General features: G+C 39.9%; 2 protein-coding genes across 4 annotated transcripts in view; one reads left to right on the forward strand and one right to left on the reverse strand.

Annotated features, from left to right (window-relative positions):
• Positions 1-9,430, reverse strand: part of Tusp (WD40 superfamily protein Tusp) — a 27,786-nt gene extending 18,356 nt beyond the window's left edge. The window contains exons 1-2 of one of the 3 annotated variants that reach the window (XM_068300246.1): positions 9,017-9,430; positions 3,120-3,311 (exon numbers count right to left, since the gene is read on the reverse strand). In XM_068300246.1, the coding sequence (XP_068156347.1) occupies positions 3,120-3,215 (96 nt within the window). In that variant the 5' untranslated portion in view covers positions 3,216-3,311; positions 9,017-9,430. Of the gene's footprint in view, positions 1-3,119; positions 3,312-5,949; positions 6,009-9,016 lie in introns of those variants that run through there. The other 2 variants (XM_068300248.1, XM_068300247.1) reach the window with 2 other exon arrangements.
• Positions 9,431-10,215: 785 nt separating this feature from the next.
• dsd (attractin-like protein dsd) lies at positions 10,216-18,586 on the forward strand. The gene is given in 10 exon segments (XM_068299601.1): positions 10,216-11,092; positions 13,871-14,107; positions 14,169-14,326; positions 14,391-14,538; positions 14,830-15,940; positions 15,942-16,254; positions 16,293-17,698; positions 17,772-17,858; positions 17,925-18,006; positions 18,079-18,586. Coding segments are annotated over 10 exon segments (4,095 nt in total). The 5' UTR covers positions 10,216-10,697; the 3' UTR covers positions 18,237-18,586.
• Positions 18,587-20,263: the final 1,677 nt, after the last annotated feature.

The raw sequence follows: 20,263 nt of genomic DNA on the forward strand, positions 1-20,263 counted from the left end.
CAGGCAAGCTGGACTTATTAATGATGTTAAAACCCAACTCACACAACCATCGCACGGCCAACGACTTTTTCTAAACAGTTACCAAGTTAATTACGCTAAGCGAAGCATTTCGCTTAAGAAGGATCAGCAGTCATCTTCAGCTGAGCTCTCGCCAGTTGGACTTTTTCTTTTTGTTTGTTTGTTTCCTTTCGCTTTACTTTTTGCCATTTATTTGCATTATTAAAAGTCGTATAAACGCCAACGCCAAGCAGCCATTTGAGAAATAAGTATGAAATTGCCACCGTAAACGAAAAGCATGAATGGCAGGAGTAAAAATTGTAGCATACTTTTTAGCCAGCGCCATAAATATGCAAAGTACACACTTCAGAAGATGTCTTTCTAGCCAACATCCTAGCCACAAATGCCATTCACATTTTGGTTTTGTACGTATGTAAAATAAAATAAAATAATCAAAGTAACTTGCATCGACCAGTTGAATACCATTTAAAAAAGTGTGGAAAATAGAACTCAGAGAACAAACACGAAAATTCAAGCAGCGAAAAAACTGCAATTGAGAGAGTGACTCATTGTATCAGTACTAAGAATTCAAGGATGTTATACGTCGATATACTTAAGTCGGTAACAAAATTCAATAATCAGTCGCTAAATATTTGAGTCAAGGTCATTTTACGAATGAGAGTTTGTAAGACTTCTCAAAAGTTTTCCTTCTCTTATTAAATGACCTCTTATTTACTAGGTTGAACTGCTCGACTTTGCCTACATAATATGAGTAACAGTTATAGTAAGCTTTATACCCTGTAATCAAATGCATCTGGCTATATTTGCCATAGACTACATTTCCATTAGATTTCATTTAGTTGAGCGCCATGTAGATTTGCATAATGGCCAACCACCACCGCCAGACGCTACCACAAATGCCACGCCCAGAAATGACAATGACATTATGCAATGTTGGTGATTGTGTCGAGGCTTTGATTTGGCTTTCCCTCATGACCGAATAGAAAAGTGTCAACCATGTCCACATGTGAGGGACATAAGTGGAGAGGGCAGAGCAAAGTGTAGTGAAGTGGAGTGACTGCTATCGAATTTCATTTAACGATTCCAATTTTTTTTTATTTGGCCATTCTTCTTCTTTGTGGCTGACAGTGCGTCAATTTGTTGTGTCAATTTATGTGAAATGCTGCGACATTCGCCAAAGCTCAGGCTGAGAGAGAGAGAGAGAGAAAGAAAGAGAACTGAAGAACTCTCACAGTTGGAAAAAGTGAGTTTCAGTTTATGTTTTATGACAAGAACAAAGCCAATACTCTTTAAGTTAGTATCAAATATTTTATTAATGGCAAAGTGACTGTTAAAATATTATGATTCATGCTGATGATGATGAAACAAAATATTTGTATATAATGCACTGAGGGAATATTTAAAGAAGACTTTTGTTGTTTATTTTTTAATATGCAGTTTACCCCCTAAGATGGTTTTTTGCTTTGAAGACGCAAGTCCCAGCGGAAGTGGATACAAATGCTTATTTATCAAAAACTCGAGTCGAGAATTCCTCAAACGAACGATTTCTGTCATAACCTTGAGGGGGGAGTAGCAGCAGCGACAAGAGAGTTTTGGGTGAGCTTATCGTGGTCGTAAATTGCTACAAAGGCGTAACAAGAAACGAGGCCGCAACGCACAAGGACTCATCATTGGAATCGGAACGGGAATCGGAATGAAAATGGATGGCTATGTGTAGGGGTGGGTGGAGAATAAGTTTCGGCGGTGAGTGGATGTGGGGGAGACCATGGCAAACAGCGACACGTGCCCATAACCACAGTCAAACGCACACGAGTGTTGAAAATAAAATTGAAAACTGTTAAATAAATCGCAAAAACGAGTTTATTGCGCACACAAACACACAGAGAGAGAATGCTAAGGAATTTCTTAGGCATGTGAGGGACACGTGGAACTCTTGGAGCTGGACTAAAGCTAAAGGAGACACTGCCACTTGAGTCTGTGCCGCACCCACTTAACTTTAATTTTGCGCTACAAAAGAGAGCAGCGAACAAAGCTCTTCGAGAAGGAGGAGAAGCGGACACTACGAAACGTGATTGGATTTTTATATTCAATATAAAAAGGATTATATGGTGTTTGTTATGCCAGAGCCCATTGAATGCTCCTTTCGTTCACATAATGATTGCAAAAGTTAAGGGCACTCTCTCGCTCTTGCTCTCTCTTAGTTCCTTCACTCGTGGCTAAGGGAAAATCAATTTTAAGACCAGCCAAATGAATACCAACAAAATCATCTCCTCCTCCAAAACTCTGAAACTTGAACCCAAAATTAATACAATGTGGCTCGTTAGCCACATCAATTTTCAATTTTCCATTTTTCAATTTCAATTTACAGAGACGACGGCGAAGATTTCACTTCCGGTTTGAAACATGACTGTCTCTGTATGCATTATAAATGCACCAGCAATAAAATTGGAGTAGCTAGTTGGTTGACAACGCGATCGTATTAGAAAATATTTCATTTGTTTACGCCTACAGCAACTGGCATAAACATGAGCCCAAAGAGGTACAACTATTCCACAAAATGAAGCTGCTCTGTACGAGGTAGAAGTTCAGTGACTTTTGAGGACTTTCTCCTTCTTTTCCTTGTTTTTGTGCCCTGCCAGTCCATAGTTAAGCCTAACTTAGCACCCAAGTGACTAATATCTAAAATTTGCCATTATTTTGAATTTTTTCCTGACATGGATAAAAGCGCTTCCTTCCCGCTTACTTTCCAAGCCGACATTTATTAACCTCAAGTTTTCTTTGAGTACATTTTTGAGAATTCTGGTTAGACTATAGACGAAAAATGTCAGTTTTAACTACGAAAGTCCTGCGTGCTACAAGCACAACGTTGCTCTCCGTCTGTCAATTTACGAGCCATTCACAATGCTAGAGGATGAGTGGATGATACATGGGGAGGATGGGGTTGATCTCTTGTCTATGGCCTAATGGCTTACAGGCATCCTTAATAGTTTGTTTAAAATGTCCTGGACAGTTTAATGGACATTGTCGATATTTATTGTATTAATATTGAGAATATTAACTGGTTGGAAAGCAACAAAATGGCCAGTAGGGATGACACTTACCTCGGGTATGTCATCTGGTACTTTTCCCATCCATGATAACGAGAGTATTGTGCAGTCGCATTTCGTATTGGTGTTCCGTTCGAAATGTAAATGCATCTTCGTTTTTTCCCGTTTTGTTTATACAACACACAGAAAAACCAATAAGTTGTAGTTAAGTTGCTGTTGATGTTGATTTATGCTTCACACATGGTGCTGAAATCGAGAGGGGGAGAGAGAGAGTAAAAGAGTTTCATTATCGTTTAGTATAACATGCCAATAACTAATTTACGATGGGAATGAGAGAATACTCTGCCTTATCAGCCTTACGCACACTTGCCTTGCGGCACTTTCCGTGTGTGTTTGCTTGTATGTGTGCTGGTGTATTTGTAGACATATGTTTGCTATCCCTTCATACCCCATCACACAAATTGCATTACATACAACAGCATAATTTGAAGCATACTTTGTGGTGCTTGGACACGGACACGCTAATTGGTAATGGCGCTTAAGTGGCCCGCTCGGCTGATTGCATGTGCCCTACGAGGGGCCATTCTAAACAAAACTCTTTAAGCTTTCAACCCTTTTAATTTTCGTTTTATCTTCTTCTATATTTCACGAGGTAAATAAAAGTCATTTTAATTGACAAGTCAAGTTCCATAGTTGAAAATCAAAAGAAGCTTACGTCTCTCTATTTTTTGATTTAAATTAAACCAAGAACGAAAAACTTTTGATGATATTAAAACAACCAATTAATTGTAAAGTAATGAAATTTGTGTTTAAGCAAAGACGCAACTCTAGTGGGCGCTCGGTCTAAACTTTTAGTTGAACCCTCGTATGCAGAAGCGAACATGTCCTATCTCTGTTTATGCCCTTAGAGAGATAACACACACCCACGTATGGATCGTAAAAAGAAAAGCTTTTTAGCAAATGACTGAAAATGGAAAGATGAAAAAAAGGACACACAACTCTTGCATTTTGTTCCAATTTAAAACAATAAAAGCTACGCAGACTGCGAAGAAGAAGAAAGTTTATCAACAGAGTTCGCATCTGTCATCTTTCTCTCTGTGTCTCTCTCTTGCATCTTCCTTTTATGCTCATTTAAATAATTTACAAAAAGTTTTCAGGCTAAAAACCTACACAGAGGACGAGACAGAGTAAAGATGGAAATGGCGGGGTGGAGGGCAGCTGGTAGGTAAAGTCAAACAAACAAATCCTGTGCAAAATTCTGTTTCACCGTACGACAATGTTTCAAATTATCCTTGAATAATTGATATGACTTGCCGGCAGGGTCTGACTTCTGTTGGTCGTTCGCTAGCTCGCACTCAACTCAACTGAGTTTGTGCGTTTGGTCTAGCCCCATCAACATTTGTCTTTGGAATGCTTCGGGCACACACACACACTCATACACGCGCACGCACTCCTACACAGTCACTTCAATTATATCGTGTGCTTTGTCTGATTGAATTTGTCATGTGATATACAATTTTTGATTGCGTATACGCCCCGGGGGTACTCTATCAACAAGAACAGGAATAGAATCGAGAGTGAGAGAGATTGGAGAAGAGATTGAATGCAGCCAAAACTAATAGAAAAGAAAAAACCTTCTCAACCTTCGCCTGCTAAAACATTGATAAAACGTCAACTGGTTTTCAATTGTCGTTTTCCATTGCAAGGATAAAGGATTGCCCATTTGGTTACTGTACGTGCTACATTTGCCACTTGGCTCAAAAACAGACAAGCGAGACAACCAGAAAGACAAAGACACAGAGAGAGAGAGACAGCAGCTGTTTGCCTTTAAAATTCAATTTTTATTCATTTCTCTGCTGAGCTTAAAACCACTTGAACCGCTGTCATTGTGTCAGTCTATTTCTTCTTCGAGACTTATGAAATATGCATTCAAAACTCGTCCTTGGCAATGAAATGCAATCATTAGTTGCTCTTGTGGCATTCTCTCTGCAATGAAACGCAATTAAGTGCAAAATGAAATGCAAAATTTTATAAATTTTATTATTCATGCATAGAAAATGTATCTCCAATTAAAACAAATAATTGAATTGTTGATTCAGCTTGAGCTATGCTTTCCATCTGAATTAGATTATATGTATGTACGCAAAATTGTTATGGAGTTGGAGTTTCAATTATATTTTTTTCCTAAATTGCATGCAATTTCTAACAAATATCAAGCCATAAATTAAGTGAATTCAACTGCAATCCATACATATCGTTTTTCACGCTTTTACTTCTAGTATTTGAAGAAAAGGTAGTAAAGACTTTCAAAAGACATGGTTTAAAGTTTTTGAAAATGTTTGTCATATCTTCCAGACCAGTAACAGTAGAAGCCATAAATATATGGGTTACTCTAATTCCATACACAAAGACTCTTCTGATATAAATTCAACTTTTCAACCTGAAAAATGTATTCCTTGTGACTAAGGTAACTGTTGATTTTTTATAAATATGCAATAATATTTTATAAATTCATTAATTATATTTATTTATGAAATGGAAGCCCATTTAGTTAGTTATTTATGCAAGGGTAGGACTGGGTGAGGTCCATATTACTATTTCCCACTCTCTGATGGACATTTGAGGTGAGGCCCTATGCCCTAATAAGTAGGCAATGGTCTTGCTCGTGGCAAGGATTTGTTTTGGCTTTGCCATTAAAAGTTAATTATGTGGAAGGAAGCAACACACACACAAACACACGCACAGTAGAAGACATAAGAAACTTTATTTAGATGTTAGTTAGCATTCCTATAAGCAATTTCGCTCTCTCACTCACTTTCTCTCTCTGTTACTCCCTTTGTGTCTTTTGCAATTAAACTGCCAAAATAGGATTACGTATACGCACCATTGTACGCAGTTGGCATTTAAGGGGCTTAACATGACGTTGATTTTGTTTTTGCCTCTCTTCGCTCTGTCTTTGCGTCTGTGTGAGTATGTGTGTCTTTGGATGGACTGTTACGGTGGGAAGGGCAGTTATGGCCTCCGGCTATGTCTCTGGCTTTGCCTCCGCCTCTGTTCCACTCATTATTGTTATAACTATGACATAGTTGTCCATCCACGCCAAAAAGAAGAAGGAAAAGAAAGAAAATTGTTGCCTAGATGAGCATTTCTCTTGTCATTCGCATTTTCATTTGGGCTTATCCATTATGTGGCAATTCGCTTTTGATCCTTAATTGTTTCCTACATATTTACCTAAAACCCATGTTTTTGTTGATGGTTATTGTTCATTTTGTCAGTTGTCCTTGAACTGCTGCACTTGCTACTAATGAAAACTCAGTCATGCATGCAGAACATCAGCAATGAAAACAACAACAAGGATGTAGGCTCAGGTTTTTGGGTGTTCTTTGCCTGCCCGTTTTGAGTTTCTTTTCTTGTTCAAAAGGTTCCAAATTTGCGCATAATTATCTTACATGCCAGGCAATCAGCGAAGCTGAAATTAGTTCAAAGCTATGGGCCATATGAATGCCCAAAGGTCTCAAAATAATTGGTTATTCTCCTATGAACTTTAATTAAAAAATCCAAAAAGAAAAAACACAACAAAGCTAACATAAGAAATGCGTGCCACAAATTTCTTGCATGCATTTAATTGGCAAGCTTTTTTTCTTGTTTTTTCCGCATGTACTTTTGTTGTTATTTTTTAAGCCTTTTCCCTTAGGATTGAACTGTGAAAGCTACAAGACAAGAAAAAGCAATAAAGTTTTTTTTTTCTATTTTATTTTTGCATAAATGACGAAATAAATGACAGAAAGACAGCAAAGAAAAGCAACATTGACAACTACGCAAGCTAAACAAGAGTGAGTGAGAGAGAGAGAGAGAGATAGATGAAGGGAGAGACAAAGATCCTTTTCCGCCTATGTTTAATGGTTGTGTGGGTGCGGGGGTTTGAAAGGGCGGGGAAATGCCATATAAAATCCGGCTGACGGGCTGCTTTTACATTGCTGCCGTTCATTGTTGTTGTTGCTGCTGTTGTTGTTTATTGACTTTATGTGCGTCAAGGGGGTGGTGGCGGTGAACAAAACGACAAGGGAGAAGGGAAAAGGGGGGGTCAGAGGGTGTGTCATATAATTTGTTTCCACTCCACCTACTCCCTCCTTCTATTCAACGATATTTGGGGGGAAAATTGTGCGCCCCAATGGCGCTGTATTTTATTCTTTCGTGTTGTTGCCGGGTGCGCTTTTCCATCTAATGTTGTTGATGTTGTTGTTGTTCTTGTTGTGTTTTCCTTGATTTTCCTTGGCTATATAAACAAGTTTTCCATTTATTTGCTGCCGCCGCAGTTGATGTTGCTGCTGTTATGCAAAAATATATAATCAACAACAAAAAATTAACATCGACCGACTGGCAAGGTAAACACTAACAAAGCCGAAACGCCGCTGACTCTCTCTCTCTTCTGTTGTCAATGGCAAAATTATTGGCAAAACATTTACACACACACACACATGGTGAAAACCCGCAGAATTGTGGACTTGAACTTGTCCTCCCTCTATCATCTCAAATTATATAATGCAACTAAAAGGCGAAAAAAGAGACCAAAACGAATGCAAAACGCAGCCAAACGAAATAAAAATATAATGAAATGACCTTGAAGGCCGCCTCTGAGCCAGCGCCAACGCAACAAAAACAAAACAAAAAAAAGAGACAAACAAACAACAAACAAAACACAAATATAAAAGTTTTAAAAATAAAATTAAAATTTCACAAGAACAAGACATTGGACAGAGAAGGGGGTCAAGAGGCAAAGACAGGCGTCTACCTCAGTTGGCGGCACGCAATTTGTGAATGCCGCTGCGATTTAGTTTTTCTCTCCGACGCTTCCTTGATGCACAGCAAACGCGAAATGTGTGTGAAAGTCGTTTAAACGCTGTTCCACAAGTAAAAATACACTGCAAGAATTAAGGCAGTGACCATATGTATTTAAAGAGTTCAACGAGTTAAATTTGCTTAACTATAAGAATTTCACTTAGCCATCGAATATATAAATTCAAATACTGAATGGAATAGTTCTAGTTGCAAAGCTAAATATAAAAATGTAAAATAGAATGAAATCGTTCCCTAAGGTATGCAATATGATGTCAAAGAATTTCTAGTTATTATACTTTTAACTTAAACCTTTCATTTTTTCCTCCTTTTTCAATTGAATCGTATCAAAAGTATTTTAAAGTTTGCCTCAAAAAGAAACATTATTATTTGCTTTGGAATTAAAACATTTTGAAATGTTTGATTTTATGAAAAACTTTGATAAAGTTAAACCCCAACAGAATCAAATACGATTACCCCATGGAGTTCTTATACATTTCAAGAAGCATTTAAAAGGAATTATAAAACAGAAGCGAGCGAACTGTTTGAATTATTTAGCAGATTTAAGGAATTAGATAAAGTTTTTAAGTGTGAAAAGCTTTGCTTAAAAAGTTGTTTACACTCTTTGATAAAAGGCAGTCGAAGAAACATTTTGGGAAATTTGCTAAAATTAAGGAATTTGGAAATCGTGTAGGTAAGAAGCTTGTGTATTTTGTTTTGTTTTTTGGAAGATTGTGCAGTGGAGCGTGTGTTTGTGTGTGTTAGCTGCATTCCGTTTAGCGATCGATTTTTACGTGTTATTTATAGAGACAGCGTTTTAATCGAAAACGTGCGTGAGTCAATTTTGGAATTATGAATTAAGTAAATGCAAATACAAAGACTTTAATGACCCTTTGAGCTTCAGTTCGTGCAATATTCAATGTGTTGTGGTCGCGTCCGAGTCCCGCAACAAAACACAAAAGGCGCTGTGTTTAGTTGTGTGTGTGTGTGTATGTGCTGGTGGTGTCTCTGGCTAATATTCACCATCATAGTGAGTGTGATAGGAAGGGAGGCGAAAGAGAGAAGGGGGATGATTGCTGGCAGTCATGGACAGTGGCAAAAATTCCGCAACTCACCTGTGCTGCGTCTGCGGTGGCGGCTGCTGCTGGTGGTGACTGGGATTTTGAATGCAGAGTAGATGGATCTGGTGGATGCCAATCTAATTATCGTTTTCCACACACTTACACGTACTAGCACTAGGCCTGGGTATCCTTCTGGTCGTCCTCGTCGTTGTCGTGTGTGTTTTTTAGGCAATTGTTAAAGCTTACGTTCTTAATTTTTTTTTCCTCTCCCTTTTTTCACTCTTCTAGGCCCGCAGACACTTACACACACACACACGCGAACACACGCACACACACACACACGCGCGCACAGCAGACACACACGCGAGTGGAAATACCGTTAGCCAACGACCACCGCACACTGCTTACAACGACTTACCAATGTAAACTGGCCGTTGTTGAATTAGAATCAGAATCAGAAACAGTTGTTGTTGGCTCATTTTCAAGAATACCTAATATGAAGAGAGCGCAGGCGCCCTAAATATCTGGCTCTCCCCATCGTTCTCGCGGCGGTGGCGGTCGTCGTCGGTCGCGTGTGTGTCTGTGTGTGTAGTGTGCGCCCTCTTATCACTGAAAATGGCTAAGACCTCGCTGTCATACTAACGGAATTTACGCGCTTTCGACTCACAGTGGCTGACTGGTGCAAATGTTTGTATATTGATTTTTTCCCCTTCAATTGAGCTCCTATTAGGCTAAAGGAAAATGCGTAGATTTGCAATTTTTAGGTTTTCATTTCGTTTAATGTATTCTACTAAAAATTTATTTTAAAATATTTTGGTTTTCATTCAGGAAAATTGCAAAAATTAAGCAGATACAAAACACACTCCCGAAAGCTTTCAAATTGCAGCAAGTACTGTTACTTTAACAGGGATCTGACATGTATGTAAATCCCCTGCTTGACTTTGTCCTTACATTTGTGGTTGATATAAACATAAATTAAATGTGATGAATCCGTAACAAATTCGTTACAATATAATACATATATAATCTTCTATTAAAATATCATCATAGTGCAACGCCATTAAAAAACTTAAAAATAGGGGCAAACTAATTCCTTTTTGAATTTAAAAATGGAAACTATTTTTGGCGGCAAACACACTGCGATGATATGGCAGCGCTGTCGCCGCGCGAATTCGTGGGCGAATTCGTGTTGGCGGAGCAGGTTCGTGATGGCTGAGCGAATTCGTGATTGCTGAGCGAATTCGAAATGCGAATGAGGGGGGAAAACGAAGCAAGAAAACAGAATGTCAATAAAGAAATAATAACTTTTGCTAACGGTTAACTTTCCTTCGGTCCTCGCAATCAAGTTGTGTGCAATTTTACCAATGTTTTGTGTACGTGAATGTTTAAAGTGTTAGTGTCTGTGTTTTTTTTTTAGCATATAATAGCATAATTCATTAGTGTTTAATTCGGTGCGCGTGGGTGGCAAAGAGAGAGCAAACGTCAAAAAGGAGAGCAAAAAACAAGAAAGGAAAAATATTGTGCAATGTGAGACGCGAGGACATCGAAAAGGAACAGAGAAAGAGTGAAAATAGCAGTAAATCGCAGGAGATTGTGTTTTCGTGTTTGTGTTTGTGTGTGTGTGTGTGTGTGCAAAGTGCGTGTTGTAGCCGGGCTCGGGGCGGGGAAGACAAAAAAAATGTGAAACGGGCCCCAAAGTCAGCTAAAGGTCTACACTCGAAACAAAAAGAAAATTATGTGCCTGGTGGAGCATGCAGGTGGTGGAGAACAGCAGCAGCAGGTGCAGCGACAGGAACATGCCTCATCTTCTTCAACATTCTGCTCCTCGACCACGTCCACCTCCTCCTCATCAGAACAACAACAACAGCAACAGAACCATCATCGACAGAGTTTGCGTTGCAGCACCACCACGCCCACATTTAATGCAAAATATAGGCGAAAATGTTTACTCCTTTTGGCCCTGCTGCTCTTCCATGGCTGCTTTAGTGGATTACATCGTGCCAGCGCCTACAATTGTACAGCCCATGGCAATCGCTGTCAAAACGACGGCCAATGCCAAGAGGATGGGCAATGTCTGTGCGCCGATGGCTGGCAAGGACCCGAATGTCAATACTGCGGCGGTAAAGTACGGTAAGTTATGGCCAAGCTCTCCCTCTTGCTAATGAATCATCCAAATCACACAAATTGCTCACCATTCCATTCAGTTTTTTGGATATGTTTTTCATTTTAGTGTCGTTTTGTTGTCTGTTGGACTATTTGTGTCAAGCAACGGTTTAGTTTCAGCTCCATGGCTGCTGCTGGCCATTCTCGTTAGACGGGTTCTCCCTATACTTCCTCTCCCATTCGCTCCCATTAGCACCCATTCTCATTGTGTGTGTGTGTGTCTCTCTCTCTCTCTCTCTGTCACTCTTGGCATTCTTTCACCTGACTTGGCTTTGGCTTTCTAATACGGATTATGTATTTAATTTCCAGCCCGGTTTTGACCTTAACTTGTCAATAGCCAATTGCAGGTCAGCATCTTTCTACAATAGATGGCATTCTAGGTGGGTGGGCGCTATTTTATTGTCTTACATATGTCAAAATCAGAATTTTTATTTTGGGTTTCTTGCTTCGTTGAACAGCGTCACATTTTGGTTCGATACCCCCGAACGACGAGCAGCATATTCGCTTGGATGGTGTCAGAAAGCCAATTTAGAATGCTATAACTACATCCACCTCAGTAATAAAATATAGTCATACAATTGACATGTTTTACGAATAACTGAGACATCTGATTTGCATATTCTTACAATAATTATTCTGCTGACAATAAATGCTGTTGTGGACCTCGACATCGACCGTCTTATATGTACATATATCCTGGAAATTTCCACAAAAAATTGTCCCAAATAAAGATCTATTAAAAAGATGTCAAAGAACTCTGATAAAAGCTTATCATTAAATCATATGCAAATTAGAGAACTTAAAAGAGTACATAAATACGCGATATACCTATATTATGATATTAAACCGGATCACTGGTTCATATATCAGCGTTTTTATAGTATGTACAATATTATAATGGGCATTTGCTGTAGAATCAGTGAGAAAGCAGCGCCAGATAAGAGAATGAGTTCGTTTGTTCGTTCGTTCTATCTTGACAAGAATTAATTATACATTTACGACAGACAAGACTGCATTTTACTAGTAGTTTGTTAAAAAAAGCAAGCAAAATAGTGAACAAAAAATGTGTTAATTTTCATGTCATATACATACATATGTGGATATGAATATTTTCTTTTTACTTTTCGCTGCCAAATCAGATATTCAGTTTTAGGCAGTTAGTTAGTTATATATGTACATGAATATCTACTGATAAGCAAACTTACGTAGATTATTATGAAATACATATAGGCGCGAGGGCAATTTGAAAAATAACCATAATAAAGACAAGAAATTTTTATTTAGTAAAAATGTTTTGAGAAATTATTAAGGGCATTATAGAAATCGCAAATATGCTGACAATATTCATTTTTTATTTCTATTATTCTATTTGTATTCAGTTGATAGTGAATAAAAGGTCTTCGAACCATAGTGACTACTTAACAATGAAGTTAAATGAATGGGTAACTTTTTGATTAAACCTCGCATTGTATTTACTCTAAATGTATTTACTCGCTTATCAGAGTCCTAAAGAGTTGTTGTATACTTATCGCCTTTATGAATTTTCATTAGTTTAGTTTGACTCTCTCTGTGTGTGTCTTTCTCTCCCTCCTACCTGTTTATTGGATTTGCACACAATTCCAATCTGAATGGCTCCTCTCAAACCACTCGCACATTACAAACACACACACACACACACACACATTCTGGCTCATCTCACCGGCATTCTAAACTGGTTTTTCCAATGCATTCCAAGCCATTGCACAGCTAAAGTCTCGTCCTCAAGTAGATCTGCCTGGCTGTCTGGCGGTGGTGGTCACCTGCTACTCTTTTTAATAATCCATCTCTCTCTGACTCATTGAGCAGCCGATAATTGTATAAATATATCGTTTTGCCCAGCATTGATTTTTCCTAGACTCTGTCAATCGTCTTCCACTTGATATACCCCACCAGAGCTATAACTAAGGCACATGCATCCATTTTATCCAACCACTTGCCACTCTCAGCCAGTCAGTCACTCTCTGATTACTTCAAATTTAGAAAACATATGTCAGATCCACTTGATGCACCGACTACTCCCACGCCAAGCCGACCGACCGCATTCCCATTGCCAGGGCATGTAAGCTAAGTGCTGAAATTTGCCACATCATGAAATGGGCTAAAAAAAGACTCTTGCAACTTCAATGAGTGTCGGGTGGAACGATAGTATATATCTATAAGGCTAGAAGAAGCTTTCTTTTATAAAATTCTGCTTAGTAAGGGTATGTTGTAGTCGATGCTACGTTATAAAAAGCCGGCAGTTTTATAGTCTGCCTTGAATGACATCACCATATTAACCCCCCGTTTACCACCTAAGCAAGGGTATTTCTAATACCCAACAAAAGAGAGCAAAATATAAAAGAAAATAGCGACGACTTTAACTTACAAACAGTTGAGAGGCTTCGTAGCCATCCCATCCCATATTCAATACCCGTTCCCGCCTGTGTCATTGGCCGTTGCCAACTCTATTTCCATCAATTTGAGATTGCATTTTCCGTTGGCCGGCAGAAATTCAATTATCTTGGCTATGCACAGCATTAGAGAGCGTGATGAAACGAGAGTGGGAGGGGTAGGGAATAGCATCATTTACATATGTAATGGACATTAAATTGATGCCGAGCGATTTCAGTTTGTTCGATGAATCGATAGTGAAATTGATTTATTTTGCCACGTCGATTACGCTTTACTCATTTCAAATGCTAATTGCCGCCCTCCTTCTCTTTGCAGCATGTACCATCCGATGGGTACCATCCACGATGGCTGGGGCAACTATTCGGTGAGTGTCAAGTGCAGTTGGCTAATCGATGCACGTCATCCACACTGGGGCAGAAGACATAATGCCAGTCCACCACGCACCTCTAATATCCGTATACATCTACGCGAATTTGCCACCGAATGCGGCTGGGATCATTTGTATATATACGATGGCGATAGCGTAGATTCACCGCTCCTTGCAGTGTTTAGGTAAGTGTAGGAAACTACTCATTTCGAGGTCCAATTAATCTAATCTCCTTTTTTGATGTAGTGGTCTCATGTATAGGGGAAATTTCTCCATACGTCGTGTGCCTCAGGTTATAGCCAGATCTGGGACGGCATTGGTGCATTTCTTTAGTGACGATGCGTATAACATGTCTGGATTTAATCTCACATACAAAATGAATGGTTGTCCCACAGATAGCGATGGTGAGTTGCTCTCGATGATTATTATCAACGTGGGTTATTATTATTGTTGTTTTTACATTCACAGAGCTCGAGTGTTCGGGTCATGGCACGTGCCGTGATGGCGATTGTCTTTGCGATCCCATGTATAGAGGAGATGCCTGCAATGTGGCCGCTTGTCCAGGCAATTGCACTGAATCGCGTAACCATGGCATTTGTAGGCCAGATCAAGAGCGGTAAGTAAAGAGATAGAGCGAAAGAAACTAAGAAAGGGTGTAAAAACTTCGGCGTGTTCTTATTTCTCTTTGTTTAAAGTGGCGATTTGCCAAATTAATTATGTATATATACTATATGCAGCCGAATGTCGAATATTAGAAAATTGAAAAATAAATCTCTAAATAAACCATAAGCCAAAGCCAATAATTTTTAACACAATTTCTTTATAAATAATGCCGCACCAAAGTTCCTTTCTATTGATTTTTGATCAATTAAAGCAAATATTTAAAAATTCTTCTTCTCCCTTTTAGATGCCTTTGCAACGAGGGATATGGCGGTGATGATTGCAGTCAAATCAGTGCACATGGTGTATGGACTACTGTGCATCCAAAGCATTCGCCATCTCCGCCTGGTAGCGCCTCACATGGCGCCGCCGTTTGGCGTGACACATTGCACATAATTGGCGGCGAATCGTATGGGCGTGGCGAACTAATGAGCACCTATGACTTCAATGGCAATGTATGGGAGACCGTGCATCCGGAGGATGGAAGTGGAGCACCAGAGAAACGTTATGGCGCCTCCACTGTAATGTACGGCGACAAAATCTTTCTTTATGGCGGTGTAGTCAAGGGTAAAGGCATCTCAAACAAGTTGTGGGCCTTTGATGTGTCGGCCAAGACGTGGGAGTTGATTGCTGTGAAAACGGATTCGTGCAATGCAACAGGTGCCACCATGTGCGAACCATTGAGAGTGGCCGGCCACACGGCTACATTGGTCCCAGGATTCGGCGACAAGAACAACTATCAGTATATGGTGGTCATATTTGGGCACTCACCTCAGTATGGCTATTTAAACACAGTGCAGGAATTCAATTTTGGCACACGGGAATGGCGGATCGTCCAGACCTCGGGCTATGTGGTGAAGGGCGGCTACGGTCACAGTTCGGCCTATGATTTCCTCACCGAGAAGGTCTATGTCTACGGTGGCATCGTGTCTGAGAGTGAGTCCAGCCAGGTGCTGAGTTCGCGTCTTTATGCCTACGAGCCATCCACACGCATATGGACCATGTTGTCGGCTGCGCCCAGTGCCCGGCTTTTGCACACCGCGAACTTTGTCAATCAGGGCCTGATGATGGTCTTTGGCGGTAATACGCACAACGACACCTCGCAAAGCTACGGCGCCAAGTGCTACAGCCAAGATCTGCTCATTTACGATGTTTACTGTGATTCCTGGCACTTGCATCAAATGCCCGGGCATCTTCAGGCGGATCTGGCGCGATTTGGGCACAGTTCGGTGGTTTTCGAAGATGCCCTGTATATCTATGGAGGATTCAATGGTCAGATGCTAAGTGATATATTGCGTTATGAGCCGGGACAGTGCAGTTTCTATACCAAACAGGAGAGATGCACGAGTGCACGTCCGGGGGGTGAAGTGCATTTGGGATGTGCAGAAAATGCGTTGCATTTCCATCACGCAGGTCCAACGATCAGCCATCTATGGACGGGAGCAGTATGACTATGTGGCATGTCCTTCCAAAAGCCGCCTGACCATGACATCGGAGCACCTGCACGATGTCTTGCGTTGCCAGGAGCTAAGCAACTGCCAGTCGTGTGTATCCACCGCCTTCGAGTGCACTTATTGCGGCAACGGAGTGTGCAGTAAGGAGCGCTGCCGCGAAACCACTTCAGTGGCATCGGTGTTCTTTGAATCGTCCACAAACCACCACACGGCCACCCAGCAAACTGTTCAACAGCAAACTGCAAGCACTGTGGGTCCCCCCTGAACGCCAAACGCCTAGAGAGCTGTCCGTCCTTTGAGGAGTTTCAGGTGCAATCTGTTTGCGAGCAGCTGCACAATTGTCGTGCCTGTATATCGAATATGGCCTGCAAATGGGATACGGAGCAGAATCGTTGTCGCAGTGTCTCGATATCATCCGCCCAACAAGGTGGCGCGGTGCTGAACAATCGAACACTCGAAGACTTTATCTGTCCGCCGGCGTGTGCAACATTAACCAATTGTCAAAACTGCACCGAGGATGAGTGCATCTGGTGTCAGAATGAGCAGCGATGTGTTGATCGCAATGCCTACACTGCGAGCTTCCCTTACGGACAATGCCGTGAATGGACGACATTCACCTCCAAGTGCCGTTCAACGCCCATCACGGCCCTTAGCACGTCTGTGGGCAGCACGACGGCATTGTCCAGTGCCCAATGTGGTTACTACAACAGTTGCCAGCATTGCCTCGATGATCCAGCCTGCGGTTGGTGTGACAATGGCTCCAACACTGGTCTGGGCAAGTGTGTCGTCGGTGGAGCCTTGGCCCCCTACGATGACACGGAATGTGCGCTTAAACATTGGTTCTTCACATCGTGTCCACGCTGCAATTGCAATGGCCATTCGTACTGCAATGACCAGCAGCATTGCGAACAGCCGTGCAACAATCTGACGATCGGAGCACATTGCGAAAAATGCCGCACCGGCTATTGGGGCAATGCTATCAATGGGGGCGAGTGCCAGCGGTGTGAGTGCAACAATCAGGGTGACTATTGTCATCCAGATACGGGCAAATGCTATTGCAGCACCAAGGGCATTGTGGGAGATCATTGCGAGAAATGTGACTCGCAGAATCACTATCACGGCGATCCAATGAGGGGTTCGTGTTACTATGAGCTCACCATCGACTATCAGTTCACCTTCAATTTGTCCAAGAAGGAGGATCGTCATTTCACGCAAATTAATTTTCGCAATTCGCCCGGAAAACCGGAAATCGATGCGGACTTCACAATTACTTGCAGTGTGCCGGCCAAAATGGACATCTCGGTGAAGCGGGCTGGTTCGCCGGAGAAACTGATTTTGGTGGGCGTCAACTGTTCGACATTCCGACATCGTTTTCCCAAGACCGAATATCAATTTGGCCATCTGCCGGATGATAACAGCTCGTTGACCACATTCTATGTGTTTGTCCATGACTTTCAGCCGCCCATCTGGATACAGATTGCTTTCTCGCAGTATCCAAAGCTCAATCTGCAGCAGTTTTTCATAACATTCTCCTCGTGCTTCTTGCTGTTGCTCCTGATGGCCGCTGTTTTGTGGAAGATTAAGCAAAAGTATGATATGTTCCGGCGACGGCAACGTTTGTTTGTCGAAATGGAACAAATGGCGAGTCGACCCTTTTCTCAGGTAGGTCCCCCTAACTTTAAACATACTAAAAGTTGATTCGTTTAGTAATCCTTTCGATTTTTTGTTCATTTAGGTTTTGGTCGATATTGAAAACCGTGAAAGTATTGATCTAAGTCTAACCCTGGAAGGCATCGGTCATTTGTCCAAGAAACGCAAAAAGGTAAGTCCAAGTTGCGAATAAAATTTATGACTAAACTTGATTCCATTACCTTTGTATTCATTGCAGGAATGCCCAAGTCCCATTGCTTTAGAGCCCTGCAGTGGCAATCGAGCCGCTGTGCTGTCGCTTCTAGTCCGGCTACCCACAGGTTTGAAGAAGAACACACTTTCCATAAAATAATTGGCATGCTAATTTTCTTAATGTGTTTTCTCGTTTGCAGGGGGCCTATCCCAAGCGCCTGCTGGTCAATCGGCTGGTTTGGCTGTGGCCAGTGCTTTAGTCACGCTTGGTAATCCGCGTCGTCCGTCTATGGATCAGCATCCAAAGGAGCCAAAATCAAAACGCAAGCAGAGCCAACATCCAGACAGTTGTACATAAAACACAATAATTTAATTTAAAACCCAAAATAATAATAATACGTTTATAATTATTATTGATAATAATTAGGTATCTAGGACAACAACAACAAGAACATTTTCTTCTACCACCAAGAACAACTGCAGCAGCTTAACACACACACACAAACACACTCACACACAGAGACAGTAAAAATGCCAGCAGCAGCCAGCAAGTTGATAATCCACAGTTATTACTACCTTAATGCATTAGACTAATAATCCATTAATTCTAATACAAAAAAAAACACAAAACAAACCAACAAATAATAATAATAATATTAAAAGTAATAATAATAATTTGTAGCAACAAACACAAACAAACAAGCAAAACACACACGAAAACAGAAAGAAGAACATATTTATATACAAAGAAGTTATATACAACAATTTTGATATAGTTAATAGGTATCGTGTAGCGTTGCAATAGTTTAAAATGTTTTATTTATTATTTATATCGCAAAACTACATATATATTTATATGTATGTGTATGTATTTTACACCTTAAGCTTAAGCATGTTGTTAGAATTTTTAATGCAAGACAAAAGACATTTCTTTTAAAAATTCTTTTTATTTTATTATCATTATCCTTTTACTCAATTCGATTCGACTTGATTTGATTCCCTTATTTATTAGCAAAAAGTGATGTTGTTTATATATAGAAATATATATAACGATCGAGAACAAAATGAATAAGTAAATATGCAATATTGTGTTCAAATAATAGGAATATACATACAAACATCCACACAATCCATATATACAACATGTATGGATTTTTGTTTCTGTGCAAATATTTACAAAAGGAATAAAACAAAACACATTACAATCACAAAGAGAAAATGAACCAGAACAAAAACCAGAAAAAACGAACCGAAAGTTAAACTGCGCCTGTAAATATATATACGTAAATGATATAAATAGTAGTTATACATTATACATATAACTAACTAAAAATGATGTACGAGGAATGAGACGGAATGCGCCCAAAATGAAATTTAAATCATAAACCAAATAATTTTATTTTCGAGAATGTGAAATTCCATTAATTCAAATAGCTGCATAAGGTTTCCACTTTGGCAAACACACACAGACACACGCAAATAATTAACAAATGAATTAAGCAATAATAATAACAACATTTAACAAGGCACTCTCAAGTAACAAAACAAAAGGAGCAACAGTTAAAATCAAAAGGCAAACCAATAACTTTAACTAAATACCTACACAAACACACGTATAGTTAAAATAAAACACAGGTTAAATAGACAACAAGCAACAAAAAAAAACCAAGAAAAGAATAAAGCAAAATGTAAAGTTATATAATATATATATACATACATATATCTCAATCTATAACTTCTGATTTCAATTGTAAAATGCTTTCATAATTTTTAAAGACACACTTAAATTATATACAAAAATATATATTAAAATATATATACTTGCCAGTCGAGTTTCCTACCCTCATTAAATACAAATTGAAGACTTGTTTGTTCTCCCGCCAAGTACCACTCCCGTTTGGATTAGCAGCAACAAAAGTCAAATACATATACATATATAAATATAGTTTATTATTGATACAAAAAAAAGACACTCAAAATGTTGGATGACATGTCTTTGCAGTTGCTCGAGCTGATAAGGCGGAGGCACAGAACTTTCACTTTCGCCTGCTGCTCATTGTTGTCAAGCCAGTTCCGCGAGCGAAGGCGCGGCTATCCACTGGAAACATGTAAATGTTGATTCAGGTCGAGGTTCGGAATTGAAAGGAGCTGGCCTATATTGCCCACAATTAGCCAAATACTCTAATCAATAAAGTAATATTCACTCTGGAATAAAGTTTCTTATGGAATTTATCTGAGTTGGCCTGCTCTCCTCTTCTAATAATTTATATTGTAAATCCACACTACCATTGCAATATTAATGAACAACTCAATTGGCAAGCGTATTAATATTGTGACACAGCCAAAAAATGAAAAGGGCTGGTTTCAGTTTCATCGTTTTTTTTA

This window comes from Drosophila tropicalis, unplaced genomic scaffold (genome assembly GCF_018151085.1).
Source record: "Drosophila tropicalis isolate 14030-0801.00 unplaced genomic scaffold, ASM1815108v1 contig_878, whole genome shotgun sequence".
Classification (NCBI taxonomy): domain Eukaryota; kingdom Metazoa; phylum Arthropoda; class Insecta; order Diptera; family Drosophilidae; genus Drosophila; species Drosophila tropicalis.